This window comes from Parasteatoda tepidariorum, chromosome 12, assembly GCF_982258835.1.
Source record: "Parasteatoda tepidariorum strain Cologne lab strain chromosome 12, Ptep-v5.0, whole genome shotgun sequence".
Classification (NCBI taxonomy): Eukaryota; Metazoa; Arthropoda; class Arachnida; order Araneae; family Theridiidae; genus Parasteatoda; species Parasteatoda tepidariorum.
This window is the reverse complement of record NC_141766.1, coordinates 31873526-31890476: the sequence shown is the minus strand read 5'-3', so window position 1 is coordinate 31890476 and position 16951 is coordinate 31873526. Positions and strand designations below refer to the sequence as shown.

The 16951-nt window shown below is 28.9% G+C and overlaps 1 protein-coding gene across 4 annotated transcripts in view; it reads left to right on the top strand.

The window, feature by feature from the left end:
* The window catches only part of LOC107440923 (dual specificity calcium/calmodulin-dependent 3',5'-cyclic nucleotide phosphodiesterase 1A), a 549727-nt gene that overhangs the window by 484715 nt on the left and 48061 nt on the right, over positions 1–16951 (top strand). For all 4 annotated transcript variants that reach the window (XR_015430831.1, XR_015430832.1, XM_043040985.3 and 1 more), the window contains 3 exons: positions 4811–4877; positions 6747–6776; positions 11543–11659. Coding sequence is in view for 2 of the 4 variants with exons in the window: in XM_043040985.3 (XP_042896919.3) it covers positions 4811–4877; positions 6747–6776; positions 11543–11659 (214 nt within the window). In the remaining 2 variants the exon portion in view is untranslated. The remainder of the gene's footprint in view (positions 1–4810; positions 4878–6746; positions 6777–11542; positions 11660–16951) is intronic.

Here is a 16951-nt window from a genome sequence, read left to right as displayed (position 1 = left end):
AAATTTCGAACTTTCATCAAATAATTGTAAGAAATTTAAGAAATAAATTACTGATAGCAAAATGATTCTTATAAAAAAATAAAGCTGATAATACTACTAATAATAATAATCAAAGCTATGATGATAAAAACGATAAGTAAAGAGTTTATAATAATAATAAAAATTATCTTAATGATAGTAATGATACTTATCACCTATTCAAAATTTTGTCCTTTTATCAAATAATTGTTAGAAATTTAGAAGAAAAAATTATGCAACTAATAGAATGGTTACAAGCTTTGTTATGTAATAATTCAATTTTCTGTTTAATTTATTTTTCAAGCATTTGTATTCATGAAATAGAATTTCAATGTTACTTTTTGAAAACATTGATGAGATAACACGTAAGCAAATGAATGTTTTTAAAAATTACTACCCAAACTGCACATAATTGTTCTCGATTTAGTAAGTAAATAATTAATGAAAAGAGGTACATTATTTAGTTCTAGTTTTTGTTCAGTTTAAGTTTCAGAACTAACAATTACATACTTTCTTTGACTTTATAGTTTAATTATCTATCTATCTTCTAGCAAAAACTCTATTGCAAAAGTGAAATAATAACTTCATTTCAAGAAAAAATTTGCACTGACATTTCAATTTATGTTCGTCGCAAACTGTTTAGCTTACATATTCTTTAAAATGAAAAAGAGCATGTTACCAACTCTTAAGTCTATAGATATAAGGTTATTTTAAAATGAATGAAAATATATGTATATTATAGGTATATTATATGTACTTGAGAGATTTCAGGCGTAAATATATTGGAAATAAATAAATATTAAATAAATAGATATGCAATGTTTTGCATCAATGAAAATTTTCTCAGTATTACTTCTTTGGTAAAGCCGATAGTTTTGCAAGTCACCGAACATTTCAAATTCTGAAACTTTTTTATGCACATTTATTAAAAAATAGCTCATATTATAATATACCTCTCAGAACAGAGAACTACATATCTTTTTAAAGAATCCGCATGTTTTTCAATCAATATGTTTCTCAACCAACAAAAACTTAGTACTGACTTAATAATCAATAATGTATTTATTTTTTATATACTTTTTTAGATCGTTAAGTTTAAAAAACATTTAAAAAGTACTTCTAAACCCATTTAGCAAGGTAGTATACAAAAAATGTTACTTACATATTGTACACTAGGAAAAACGGAATATTTTATACTTTCATTTTAATTCCTTTTCATTTTTACTTAAATTCGAAATAGAAAAAATCGTTTAAGAATAGATACCAATACTGAAACACGAAATCAATACTGAAGTACAGAATAATTCAATACAAAATCAAAAAATCAAAAATTGAACTTTTCGAAATTCAAGAGCTACATCTTTCGATGCTACCAAGTATCCAAGTTGTTTCTTCGTATCTTGAAAACTAACTCTTAAAGTTTTAAAATATATGCGCCGTTAAGCCTAAGATATACATTTTAACATATTTACTGAAAACTTCTAAAAATTATAACATCTGAAATCGAATAAATATTTTTACTTCGTTCGAGATGCTTGATATCAAGTACCAAACAAAATCCGATTCTACAAATGTTTTCGAGTATTTCATTGATTTTTGCATTACATGGAATACTGTTCTTTCGCTAACTTCAGTTTATCTTTTTTTTCGTAAATTTCCAATACTTCCTTTTGATGTTTTCTAAAATCACTAAAAGTCTTTTCATAATTTTTCTAAAATCACTTAAGTTCGTTTTTAGTAAGTTCCTGCATTTTTGATGTTTTTCTTTCGTTATATAATTTAATAAAAGTATTTTCGAATTTGGTAGAACAAATTATAATTAAAAAAGTGGATCTGTTCTGCTTGTGAAATGTAACTTACTTTTTTTCATACTCTTTGATAAATTTTTTAATATCATAATCTTACCATTCTATTTGAAACATTTTAAATCATAAAATATCGTATAGAATATATGCTAAGACAGAAATTAGTTAAAAATGTATTTAATCATTTAAAACTATAAGTTTTGAATTTTTTTTATTACATTTCACAAAGGTTTAGCATCACAAGAAGCATATTCTAGCATGTTTTCAAGTAAGTTTTCATATTTTCCAATAAGTTTATTATTCCAATAAGTTTTCCATTTTCTTTAAGGATTGAAACACGGTGACATTTTGTTGAATGCTTAAAACTCCATATATCAATCTGATATCTATTATATAGATATACCTATTTATTCATATACGGAGGAAAAATTCTAGTAAAATTACCGTATTGTTTGGAAATGATATTACTGGTAAAAGAAACGAAAAAAAAATAATACAGAGTAAACACTGATTCAATCCAGTTTTAAGTTGCTCCTGGACTCAAGTCGAAATTCCTGATGGTCCTACCAAAACATTGTGATGGTTTATGTTGGCTTCAGTCCGATTCATGATGATCCAACATCATTTGATGGTTACCATCATCCAACATTTTCCATCATGGTTTTGTTCATGGCTTTTGATCATGGTTTTTGATCATGGATCACGTTCATGGTTTTTGATATGCCATCAAACTTCCATCATTCCATGATGAAAAATGCTACTTTGATACTATAATGGCTAATCATCAAGAGAGGTTTGATCCATGATGGTCCATAAGGGTTCGACCCAAGTCGAAATTCCTGATGGTCCTACCAAAACATTGTGATGGTTTGCGTTGGCTTCAGTCCGATTCATGATGGTCCAACATCATTTGATGGTTACCATCATCCAACATTTTCCATCATGGTTTTGTTCATGGTTTTGGATCATGGATCACGTTCATGGTTTTTGATATGCCATCAAACTTCCATCATTCCATGATGAAAAATGCTACTTTAATACTATAATGGCTAATCATCAAGAGAGGTTTGATCCATGATTGTCCATAAGGGTTCCAGCTATACAGTTCCAATAGGATTTTATTCTTGTTGGTTCTCAGGAATATAACATCAAAACAATTTGGCTTCTTTTACAATGGCCCATCATAAATGAGTCCGAATTCCTATATTGGGATGATGGTTGTTTATTATCGTTCCAACATTTGATTTCTAAGAAACTATGATGGAAATTCCTGATGGTTTAACATGAACAGACCATCAAAACAAGTTGTTATTCTTACGTTAGATCATCAAAAATCCGTCCGTATTCCTACATTGGGGTGATGGCTACTTATGTTGGTTACCATTGAAAATATAATGGTTCATGATGGAATTATTGATGGTTACCATCAAGATTATGTTGGTTCATCAATGGAGAACCATCATAAATTTTTACTTGGGAACTTACTTTGATTGAACATTTTGAGTTACTTTCGCCTTTATTAGTGGATTTTTTTAGAACATTTTTTAAAAAACAAATAGTGATATCTTTTTTCTGCATGGTGCAAATATGCGCTTCATTTAAGAAAACCTTTTTTTAAGTTCCTTCGTAAAATAAGAAACAGTGCTATAATAATATTTCATCATTCTGACATAAAGAAACCCTATGTAGTCTAAGGATCATTGATGCAGTGTCCCCTTGGATATTGACACTTGCATTTGCAACCGTATGTTTCGTAGCACATAGTGTTCAATAGCATAGCTTTCTATCACGCTTAAAGTTTATATAGCGTGAATGTAAAACTTTGCGTACATCGAAATTTAACGGTCCGTTAAAGTATCAGTTTGGGAATTCCGATGATTTTGAAGCATCAAGTTAGCTTTTATTTTCAGCAGGAAAACTGTAGATATTGTAAATAAATGTTTGAAATGTGCTACTAATACTACTTTTGTGAAAACCAAGACAAATTTTAGATTAGCGCTTCCGACCTATATTGATTCATTTACCCGTTTATTATTGTTACATTCTGAAAAAAATTCCGATAAAATTACCGTACTGTATGGTAATGATAATTCTGGTAAAAAAAATGTATGTATATAATTCTGGTTAATAAAGCCGAATTATACGGTATTTAAATCATTCATTCGTTAATTTTACAGTTGGTAACGGTTTATTAGAAATTTTGGTTTTTCAAAATTATGGTTTTTATAAACCCACACTTAGTAAAAAATACAAATCTGAAAAGTTAATTTAAGCCATGCTCTAATGCAGTGGTTAATGAAATAGTGTTCCGAAAAATCCTAGGGTTCCGTAGAAGAAATAAAAGAGTTCCGTGAGTTGGAACTTTTATAACCAATTAGTGATGAGTTTTGAAACTTCTGGTTATATTTAAATACAACCAATAATTCATAATTTATTTAATCTTTTGATTCCCTTTATGAAATTATTTCAAATGAAATGTCAATTAAATAGAAATAAGAGAATATAATATTTCTAATAATAATATACTAAATAAATTATGAAAAGAATTTATGAAATATTGCATTAATATTCCCTATCGCGTTTTTCAAAATGCTATTTTTACAATAGTACTCAATATTACTATAATTGCAATAGTACAATATTGCATTATAACTCAATCTAAGCCACTTTGAATTTCAGCTTCAGAAGTTGTCTTTGTTGTTGTCGGCCATTAAGGAGGAGGGGGTGTGATTGTCCCTGTTTTCCAGTGGCGCTCTCGATGGTCAAGAATTCGACTTCAGCTTCATATTAAACGAATATTTAAACCTTATTTTAGAGAGCATAAATGGGCCAAAAACAATAATTAAAGGGGGTTTTAAACTGCGAAGAGACTTATTCTCGTAATCTTCATTTTTGAATCTTATTTTTGATTTTTAAATAACATATTTTTCTCAACTGAACATACTATAAATTGTTTTAAATTCAAATAAACATACATTATTTTTCAGATTGTACAGGCGGATGTCCAATTCCACATTATTTTACATTCCAAGTCATATATCCTCTCATCTTAAGGTATGTTTTTATTCAATATAATGCTGTAGTATTATGAAAGATAACTTATTAGTAGAACTTATTAGTGGAATTAGATTAGTAGGGTGATAACTTATTAGAGATAACTTACATTATGAGATAGTCTATGAGAGATAAACTTGAATTATTGAAATCTATCATTTTTAATTATTTTTATTTATTGATAAAAAAATAAACATTTGATCAGTCCTCTTCTGAGAATAAAAAAAATAATATTTTGTACATTTGTAACGCACTATGAGCGAATAAAAATTCAAGAAAAAAAAACTAGTTTAGGCAATTTTAAGCATTAAATATCACTCAAATTATTATTTCTAATTTAATTTGAAAGTTTCTGTCATATTTAATGATGATGATTTTAGTTTGCTTCATAATTTCACCATTACTTTATTAATTTAATTATTGTTACTTAAACAAATTTTCAAGAATTCAACTCATTTTATAATCCTGTGTAAGAAGTTTTTCTGTGTAAAATTTTTAATCAATCAATTGTTTAAGAGAATAATATTGAAACCGCTAAACATTCATACTTACAGCATTGTCAATTAAACAGTAGGAATCAAAAAAATAATTCTGAAAAATTGTAAGCATTGCGTGTAGTTTAAGATTTTTCAGTATTATAGTGCTGAATTATTACTATGCAAAACTCCTTTTTAAATGTTTTAATATTCCTTAAAAAAATTATAAAATGCATGTATATAATTTTTTTAATAATTAATATAGAACCGTGGTGACACAGGGGATTGAACGTTCGCCTTCGAATGAGGTGAACCGGGTTCGAATCCCAGAAATGGCTGGTCGATGCGAATTCCGCCCCCGGCTAGCACCAACAACAGTGCTGACGTAAAAATATCCTCAGTGGTAAACGGATCATGGGTTAGAGTCCTTTTGCCGTCAGGCTAACCGTGGGAGGTTCTCGCAGTATTCCTCTCCATTTAATGCAAATGCGGGTTAAATCCATCAAAAAGTCCTTAACGAAGGCAGATTTCTCCCAATACTTGATCCAGGAGTTCCCTTGTCTTCCGGATTGGGTTCAAAATTACAAGACTACGTAGTTGATCATTGGTAGTCGCAACCCCAAAAATTGGGGCGTCTGTTCAACGACGGTTATAAAATAAAAAAAATTATATAACTGAAAGTGTTATGATTTAATCTGCACAAATCTTCTTAATAAAATACCGATATTTTTGATATTTATTTACCGATATTTTCACTAGTAGTAAGCAAAAGAACTTCTAAATTTTGAAATATAAAAGGTTTATTCATTTTGGATATTTATTTTTTTTTCAAACTTAAAATCTTTAGGAATAATCCTCTTGATTTCATAAAAGTCAAAAAAAAAGTTACCTAGAAACATGCTTTTTTTTATTTATTTTCAACATTACTGTTTAAAACTGCATATTTCATTACCATTTATAAACTGCATATCTCATGTATATATCATTTTATTACTTTCTGTTACAATTAATGCAACAAAATATATTTTTTAATTTTCTGAAAACGAATAAAGGTAATATAACTAAAATATATGAATTAAAAATTTAGGCATTTATCATTTAAACATTGTTTTTGAGTTTAAAAAAACTTACAAGTTATCAATGAGAAAATGAGTCTTTAAATTTTTAGCATTGCTTGAAACTGATTAAAGATAAAAAGAAATTAAGAGCTATCTCACGTAATAAAATAGATGATGTTTATAAGAAGGTCACTAGTATTTTTTTCTCGAAATTATCTACAAATTTCACATTTTTCAAGATTATGTGTCCCAGAAAGTGGATAATTAATATAATTGATATAATGATTTAAATAATTATTGATATAACTTTTATTAAATTTACTTTCCCTTTCTAGGGTCTTGATTCTGGTACTCTCAGCAAAAAGGTACGTATGCTTTATACTTCTAAAGACAGTTCATAAAAAATCTGTTTCTTTTATAAGCATGTTTTACAAGAAACATATATTGTAGAAACCATTATTCTGAATAGTTAACTATCTTTGCACCTCAAATATCGGATTTCTCAAATCTTGAACTCACAACATTTTAATTAATGTTTGTTTCGTGCAAATTTACTGAGAATTTTAAATCAGGCCAATTTTTCACGGACGTGGAAATTTATGGGAGTACTCGTTATTTAATTTAATGGGATTTATATATTCCTCGCATATGCTAAAAGAAAAGTTCTGTAAGTAAAACATTTCAGAAGTCATTCAAAGAAATTCCGAACAAAATTTCGGTAAAAAGTACTGGCATCCTGAGTGCTGTATCCGTAAAATACATTTTTACCGTGAAATTTAGTCCAGTAATTTTTACAGTAATATTTATTTAACTACAATTATTCAATGGATTTACAGAAAATATTACTGTAAAAGTTATAGTTTATCAGATTTCTTATTCCTTGAAATTTTATGATAAAATGGATTTTGCTGTGAAAAATCTGTGGCACCTGAGTACTTTTCAACGCCATTTTAACCGGAATTTTTAACAGTGTAGTCATCATTTTAGGATATATCTTAGATATCTTTATCTTTATGATATATCGTCAGGATTATCTTTTTACGATGCATCTTTAGAATATATCTAAAGAAATTTCAATGATGAGTAACTGTTTCTTTTAGATATAAATAACTGCAAATAAGTGCAAATTTGAAAAAATTAGTGTTTGGAAGATTTTACCTTTAACGCAGAAAAAGACATCCACGTTTCATGTGGTATTTCATAACCATGAATTAATAAAATGCTAAACATAATATTTTTCACTTATTTTGACCTAAATAAGTGAAAAGGGCTGAGCTCTACAAATGAAAGAATTGTTTAACACGTTCAAATTTTTTAGCGTATTATACAGCTTGTCCTAAATTAGATTGACGGTTTTCAAAAGTGAATAATAAGTAAACAGTTGGGGTTAAAAAAAATCTTGCAGCAAACTCAGGTGACAGGTCAAGCATTCTGCCTCCCTCATTAAGTTCTCGACACACGGCGCTGCAAGTGTCTTCAATAAGTTTTCCGCTGCATTTTAACGTTTCCATCCAGTTCTGACTGATTAATAAAATCAAAAAATATCATAAAAAATATCATAAAGTTATTTGCCTTCCTGGAACAATTTAGAAAAATTCTGATGTGATTTTTATTATTTTCTTTAATTTAGAGGTTTACTACTTTAAGCGGTTACTACTTTTTTTACTACTTTATGAGGTTACTACTTTTTTTTTTTTTACTCCTTGTTTATGCCCACTTAAAGCTGAACATTGTTTATGGATTAATATTTCCAATAAAGCCATATGTAACAACAACTTTAAACGCCATCTATTGAAAGCTGTTTGAACTGAAAACAGGAATTTATGCAGACAAAGTTTCTATCTTATCATGTGAATTTGCTGCAGAATTTGTTGTCTGGTTCTGTTATAAATTTTTAAAATCTCTTAGTCTAATTTAGCTGGGGGGAAAGCAGTTATATAATTTGTATCACTGAACCAAATAATAGCTTCGGGAGATTTATTATCCAAAAATACTTGAATTTTAATCAAATGTAAAATTTTAATAAATTCCAACTATAGAGACCAGCTACAAAAGCTGGTCGAATTCTTACTTTGCTATCGTGCTACAGTCAAAAATTGGAGTTATTCAACCAATAAATTTCAGTCCAATTTTCAAAAAGTTATTCTTGCTATTCCTTTGACGTGATAAAAAGGAAATCGAAAGCAAGCAAAATCTAAGTAAACCAAGATATTCGTCTTTTCTCTTGGGAATCTGAAACGATTTGTTTTATATTCAATATGTCTGCAAAGACTAAGAAAAGAAAGATTCTTTTTCGATATTGAAAGAAATCCTGAATAATTTAGTTTGCTATCATTCTCAATTGTTTTAAAGTTAACTAAAAAAAGAACATCGTTTGATTAAAAGTTTCGGCAACAGAAAAAAGAACTTTTGATTTCCTAAATTGAAAAACTACATTTTGTTAGGTTTTGGTGAAAGTTTTATTTATTTTGTTTTGATTGTATGCTTTTTTCGTTGTAATAGAGAGTAGAAAAATATTTTACTTAACGAGAAAAAGTAGCTTTAAAATCAAATTTATGTCATCTGTTTTAATTGAGAACACCTCTGAGTATTTGTTAAAACATTTTTTTTCTTGTAATAGACAATGCCTGTTTTCGAAAATATTTTTCTAAAATTATATCTAAAAATATTTTTTAATTAATATCTGTTTAAAACGGGACAATAATTAAAACTTATATACTTAATTATTTAATTGCTTCCAAATTGCATAGATTTTTTTACTGCTCTTTAAACATGCACAGTTAGAATTTTCATCCCAAAATTATGGTAAAATAACAGGCAGTCCATCCAAGCAGTTAATCCATCCATTTAACCATAAAGATTAAGGTAAAGATAATTTTTTACCTTTACAGTTTTAAAACCGTCTGTAACTAGTACCGTCAAGTTTAAGGTAAAGAACATTTTTACCTTTACAGTTTTGAAACCGCTTATATCTAGTACATCAAAGTTTAAGGTAAAGAACATTTTTTACCTCTACGGTTTTGAAACCGTTTATAACTAGTACCGTAAAGTTTTAGGTAAAGAACATCTTTTACCTTTACGGTTTTGAAACCGTTTATAACTAGCACCGTAAAGTTTTAGGTAAAGAACCTTTTTTACCTTTACGGTTTTGAAACCGTTTATAACTAGTACCGTAAAGTTTAAGGTAAAGAAAAGTTTTTACCCTTACGGTCTTGAAACCGTTTATAACTAGTACCGTAAACCTGAAACCGTAAAGTTTAAGGTAAAGAACATTTTTTACCTTTACGGTTTTGGAACCGTTTATAACTAGTATGATTATAAAACCATGAATACAAAGCGATACGGTTTTTAACCATTTAAAACTAGCATGGTTTCAAATCGGTAAAAAAAAAATTTTTAACTGGACATAAGAGTTAAGTTTTTTGTTAGATAATGGGCATTGGGGGAATCAGAAAACAAATTGGAGAGTGCAGGACTCTGAAAACTCTTCATGTGTTGAAGGGAATGTAAGAAATACTGCGTGGTGTCAACGCTGGGACTCTAACCTGAGTTCTGTCGATCATAAGACTGACAGGTTAGCCCTCTTGGCTAGAATACGTACGCAGTTGCAAGGAACTAAGCTGCTCAATTAGGTAGGCTTAGTTAGTGCGGTAAAATTCTGGTTCTTCAACCGTATTAGGTGAAAGCAGTTAATAAACAGTTTTTCTCACAGTTAACAACTTGAGCATCGTTTTATTTATGGTTGTTTGACAGCTTTGTTTGAATATGGTAAAATAACAATTAAATATATTGTTGTTTAACCAACTTTTTCGTGAAATTTCTAACAGTGTATTGTATGCGTCTCGTTTTAAAGCCAAGAGAAGAATCCGTCCTTCCAAATATAATTTTAGAAGACCTTTAAAAATTTATAGTAACAATGGTACTATAAGCTTTTACATTTATTACATAGCAACAACGGTACTATACAATAAATGTGAGGAATTAATGATTTAGTCATTCATCTGCAGTACATATGAATGGCTAGACAAAATATAAAGAAAAGCCACATTTTTCAGATTGTTCCGGAAAACGTTTTGATTAAAATTACCACGATTTCCAGTTTGCCAATAACTGTATAGTATTCTTCCAATTAGTAGAAATTCTGGAAGCTTTTAAAATACTTACAAGTTAAAAATACTTTACAGAGAAAAAGATTCTTCTAGAATTATCGTGCTATATGGTAATGAAGTTTTTGGTAAAAAAATACTTTTTTTTTTTGGTAATAAAAACAAAAATATACGGTATTTAAGCAATTCATTTGTTAATTCATATGGTAACAGTTTACCGAAAATTCTGGTTTTCAAAATTATAGTTCTTGTTTCAAAAAAATACAAAATTGAAATGTAAATTTATTTGAATGAATGGTTTTTATGCCATGCCCTAAGGTATTCTGATAAAACTACCAAATTTTACCACAATTACCAAATTTTTATCACACATTATCAAATCATATTTTATTGCTAATAATTACCAAAGGAGTACTATAAAAATTACCTAGCTTCTTAGTATCATATAGAGCCAGAAACACGGTAAATTTTGTCTTATTATGATAGCTTTGACCGTACTTTTTTTCTCTGTGTAAAGGAAAAAGACTCCAGTTTTAGAAAAAAATGTGGTTTGTCACTTTTGTGGCCTGCGCTCTTCATATCTATGCAAAAACAAAGCTTGGTGCATTTAGAAATAATTGCTACCTTCAGATTTTTTATTGTTAGATTTGTCTAGTTGTTCCAGTTTACTCACAATAGCGTTTCCATATAAACAAACGAATACTTTACGAACCGGGATTGACAGATATTGAGATTCTCTCATACGACATCGTTCCATTTAACTCGCAATAGCGTTTCCACATTAACTCTGACGCGAATAAACGAACGACTTTACGAACAGTGACGGACAAATATCGAGCTTCGCTCATCTGAGAAAGACAGTCATCGGATTAATTTCTACCACACACAATCTATTTGATTAAATATATCTGTTAACCACAAGTTTAAATTAATATGATTTTGTGTAAGGTGTTCAACAATTTTGAAATAATAACATTAAACATTAGTGTTAATTAAATTATAAACTGTTAACTATTTTATTTTAGGGTATCGATGATTACTCATTCGATGTGTTTAGTTTAAACGAAAAAGCGCATGGACAAGGTCTGAGATACTTGGCTTATGATCTTCTTAATCGTTATGGACTTACTCACAAGTTTAAGGTAAGAATTACAACATTATCTGTTTATTATTAATGCAGTGAAACCTCCTGGAAAGACCACCTTTATGTAGCAACCACCTCTATGTAGCGACCACGTTTATATAGCGACCACCTCTATGTAGCGACCACCTCTATGTAGTGACCACCTCTATGTAGCGACCACCTCTATGTAGCGACCACGTTTATATAGCGACCACCTCTATGTAGCGACCACCTCTATGCAGCGACCATGTTTATATAGCGACCATCTCTATGTAGCGACTACCTCTCCTTGCGACGTATTTTAGGAGGCACGGAATTTTTTCAATGGGCTTTGTCTTGAAGAAAACCTTTTGGTGAGAACAATAAAACCTCTCCCAACGACCGGGCAGAAATGAGGAACCAAATGCGGAAATGGTCAAATAAGGAAACACGAAAAAATATCAAAACAAAAAATTAAACAAAACCAATTAGTAGATTTAAATGCATTCAAAATATTTGAGTGAGGCTCTTATTTAGAGAGCTCTTTTTTACGATGCAACCTCATATCATCAATGGTTTACTTTCATAATTGAAAGTTAAGTTAGAAAGTTATTTTAGAAAAAACAAGCATCTCAAACAAACAATTCATTTCTCATCTTTTGAAGTAACTAATTTTTATGATATGAAATTAAATGCAAACTTTAACAAAAATCATAATTGTTTATTTATTTAAAATAGCTTTATCCCTCATGATTAGTAAATATGTTTTTACACGTAATTAAATCAGTAGGAAGTATTTTTATATACACTAAATTTTATTCACAGATCCGTCTTTTCATGACGCCAACAGTAGCATTTCCGCACCAAGAAAATTATACTGACTAAAATTGAAATCGTTTTTGTAAAATCATGTACTTTCGATAACAATTTTGAAGTCAATGGAGGTAACTTCTAAGAACTACCAACCTCCATCAAGGACCATTTTACTGTGGAACGGAGAATAGTCCCTCCCGAGAGGTTTTACTGTCCCTCCCGAGAGGGTTTACGAATAAACCATAGAAAACTAATATATATGATAATTGGGGATTTTATTTGTTTGTTTTTTCCTTACTAAAAGTAAGTTGCAATCTAAATAGTTACTTTGTAGCTTTTAAAAGTAACTTTAAAAAACTTCAATCTATTGATGTTGAAACTCCTAAACTGTAAGAGGGCATATTTTTAATTGTAATTCAAAAAAGAATGACTTAAGTATTTAGTTATGCGTTTTCCCATCAATTAAAAAATAAAGAAATCACAACGTTAATTAATATAGTATATGCTTAATTTGCATACAATTTTTAATTTTCAAAATCATGCCGATCGGAATGTGTTGTAGTCAGGGAACTGACGTCACATCAGGAAGGTCCTGAGTTCGATTGCCAGACAAGGCATGGGTGTTCTTTTATTCTCTGTACTATCTGTCCTTTATGTGGGAACAGCGTTGGCCTACTAAGGCATCTGACTAAAGCAAAAAAATCATTCTGGGCAAAATTTTCGAATTAAAGTTTATTATAAGTTTAGAATCTCTGTACTCTTAGAATTCTAAAATTATTTTAGTTTTGTTTTTATTTCAATTATGTACAAAGTTGCATCAGTTTTTGAGCAAGATGAAAACAGTGGATAGACAAATGAGGTTAAGACCGTAAATACGTTTATCTCAATTTCAAATTTTTTCACACTTTACACCACCTTAAACATAATTTCTCATGTTGCTTTAAAAGTAATTATTTACAACTTTTCAGGAGTGCTTATGATAATAGCACACATGATTTAAACAACAGACTAAAAATAAAAAATTGAATTTCAATTTTTATGCATGTTTCTCTCGGAGACAATTTTTAAAAACTTGCTTCTTTCACTGCATTGATACCTAACTCAGTAGTATATGCACTTGATTTTAGGATAATAGTTTAAAACATATTTAGTAGCCTTCTAAATAAAATACTCAAAGTATTTCCCGTTTTAGGCTCTCGAAATGTTTTTACAATGTTCAGCGTATATGCAAAAAATGCCTTATTTTTTTATCTAAACATGGCCACATAAAAAGAAAATAATGATTTTTTTTTTGCTAGTTTTTAGTTTTTATTCATAATAAAGCAATTAAACTAGTTTTTTTTTAATTTTAAACTAATATTTCACAAAACAGTTGTCGAAAATAGAGGAATACCTTAATATGGTGCCTTTGAAAGAGTGACCAACAAAACTGCCTTACTGATACCTGAATGACGAGTGTTAATCAGTTCCAAATCATGTCAATCGATTCCAAATCAAAATTCCAAAATTATGTCTAGAACAATAATCAATTGAATTAAAACTATTTATTTTACGATTTTATTTGTTTTCTTTCTTACTAAAGGAAAGCTACAAGCTAATTAGTTACTTTATAACTTCTAGAAAATAAACTTTAAACAATTTAAATAGATGTAAGTTGAAACTCCTAAACTATGAGAGAATATATTTTTAATTGTAATTTTTTTTAAAAAAATAACTGAGATTTTTAGCTGACCATCAATGGATAATAATAATGATAATTTTTTTTCTAGTTTTATGATTTTTACTCATAATAAAACAAATAAACTAGTTTTTTTATTAATTTTATACTAATATTTCACAAAACAGTCGTCGAAAATAGACGAATACCTTAATATGGTGCCTTTGGAAGAGTGGCCAACAAATCTGCCTTACTGATACCTGAATGACGAGTGTTAATCGATTCCAAATTAAGTCAATCGATTTCAAATCAAAATTCCAAAATTATGTCCATAGCAATAATCAACAGAATTAAAAACTATTTATTTTACGATTTTATTTGTTTTCTTTCTTACTAAAAGAAAGCTACAAGCTAATTAGTTACTTTATAACTTCTAAAAAGTAAACTTTTAAACAATTTAAATAAATGTAAGTTGAAACTCCTAAACTATGAGAAAATATACTTTTAATTATAATTTTTTTTTTTAAATGACTAAATTTTTAGCTATGCGTTTCCCTATCAATAAAAAAATAAAAAAAACACAACGTTAATTAATTGATTTGCTTAATTTGTATGCAATGTTTAGTTTTAAAAATCAAATCTACTGTTTTGAAAATGAAAGTAAGTAATAAAATTATCATTGAAAATTCTATGTTGATGCAGAAACGATGTTAAGGCAAATTGCAAAATCAATGGTGATCTGAGGGCCACCAACTCTTAAAGAAGTAACGTAACATCAAAAGGAGTCTGAATATTTACTTTGTAACTTATTAACTTTCAAAAAAACTTAAGAAATAAACGTTAAAATTTCTAATCTACGATAGGAATTGTTAACTTATTATCACTTTATTGAACAAAAGTTCCTCAATTTTCTTTGGATAAGAAAAGTATTTTTCCATGTTTTAAACTGGTCCATATGTCTGGCAAGGGACAAATACAACACCAACTCAACATGTTAATCCAAAAATTAATGAATTCACGACGAAAGCTCTAAATATATAAATTAACTCAACATAAACTGAAATAAATTTGAGTTTAGCTGATATGCACGGCAACAAAACTGAAACTACATGAAAGAAAGAAATAGCTTTGACAACTTTCATTTCAAGCAATCCCTTAGATAATAAAAAAGTTTGTTAACTTTCATTTAACAAAAAGCGTAGATTGCCTATATTTTTAGAGAAAATTCCGAACCTAAACAGCTACATGAAGCTTACTTTAGTACGGTAAATTTACGTTCCTCTTTATATGGACAATTATTGTGAATGTCAAAAATCAGCCTAACAACAATCTTCTTCATGTAGTACAATAACTTTTTTTAATGTAATTTATTTTATTTCATTTCCATATACCTTTCAACTCCAGAACCTACACTGTAAAAATCCGAATCAAATTGCAGTAAAAAGCACTCAGGATGACTGTACTTTTAGTAGTTGTTGTCGGCCATTAAGGCAGATAGAGTGCGATTGTTCTTGTTTTATAGTGGCGCCATCTATCGCCCAGAATCGACTTCTGTCACACTGATACGTCACACCGGTTGATAGGGCGGACCCATACATCCATACACCCACATATCGTAATTTTGACCTGAACCAGAGAATACTCAATCTCCAATTCAGTACCCTCAGAGGTATTGATTTGTTAAGGAAACATGGAGGACTTTGTGACCCGACAGATTTAACGTGTACCAGTCACCATTTACTACACGAGAAGTCTTCGGCCGGCTGGATACGTAGTCCCGTTCTTTGAAACGCGTATCCAGCGCTCTGCCAACCAGGCTTCCCGGCCAACTTTTTTTAGTAAAATTACCGGAGCATGTTACGAAGCAGATAATCTGGTAAACCGTAATTTTTACAGTAATACTCGTCATAAAATACTCGCCATTGATCTAGTTAAATAAATATTACCGTAAAAATTTCGGAACAGTATTTCTCGGTAAAAATGGATTTTACAAATTATGCACCCCAAGTGCTGGTACTTTGTACAGTAATTTGAATCAAAACTTTTTACAGTGTATCATATTGCAGCTTATAATAAAAATGATAATTACTCTATATTAATGAAAAATATTTTAACTGCTTAACTATTAGGATTTGATTTCATTTGGAAAATATTATAACAGTTCAAATAAATATTTTAATTAATTTTTAATAAATTAATGCTTACAGAGAAATTATGGTTAATAAAATTCCTATTATTAGAAAGAAATCAATTACAGGAAGAATAAAAATGGCTTTCAAAGAAATAATTCAACTCGTAATAAATAAATATTAGTATTAATCTATTGCATGTCGGAATTTCTATTAAGCAGTACTCAAAATGTTATTATTAAAAGTAAATATTTCTTTTTCAAGAAAAGATACTTGTATGAAAATCTACAAATCTGGATATATATTTCACTATCAACTAATATGACTGCATATTTGAAATATTTCCAAAGACAATAATGCCTTTATGTTAGTAATTTTTTACGTTATTCATTCTTAAGAGTTCTAGTATATCCAAAACTTTATTATTTTACAAGTTGACGGTTTAATTGTTTCAAAATAACAATTTTTTGAAGAAAAAAAATAGGATTTTCTGTGTTTTATGTTGTAATGGAATTCATAACACTTAATACAACGCGCTCTAAATTAAACTAACGTTTTCTAACGAATTTATTATTATAAAATTCGTGGTTAAAAGCAAATTTTTCAGCAAATTCTTGTATCGGAGCATAAACCTTTCCCAACGTTCTTGTTTTTGTTCAAAATTTTTTCTACGCATCTTGCAGCAGATATGAACCTGTAAATGAAAGAAATACCATAACTAGCTTTTAAAATT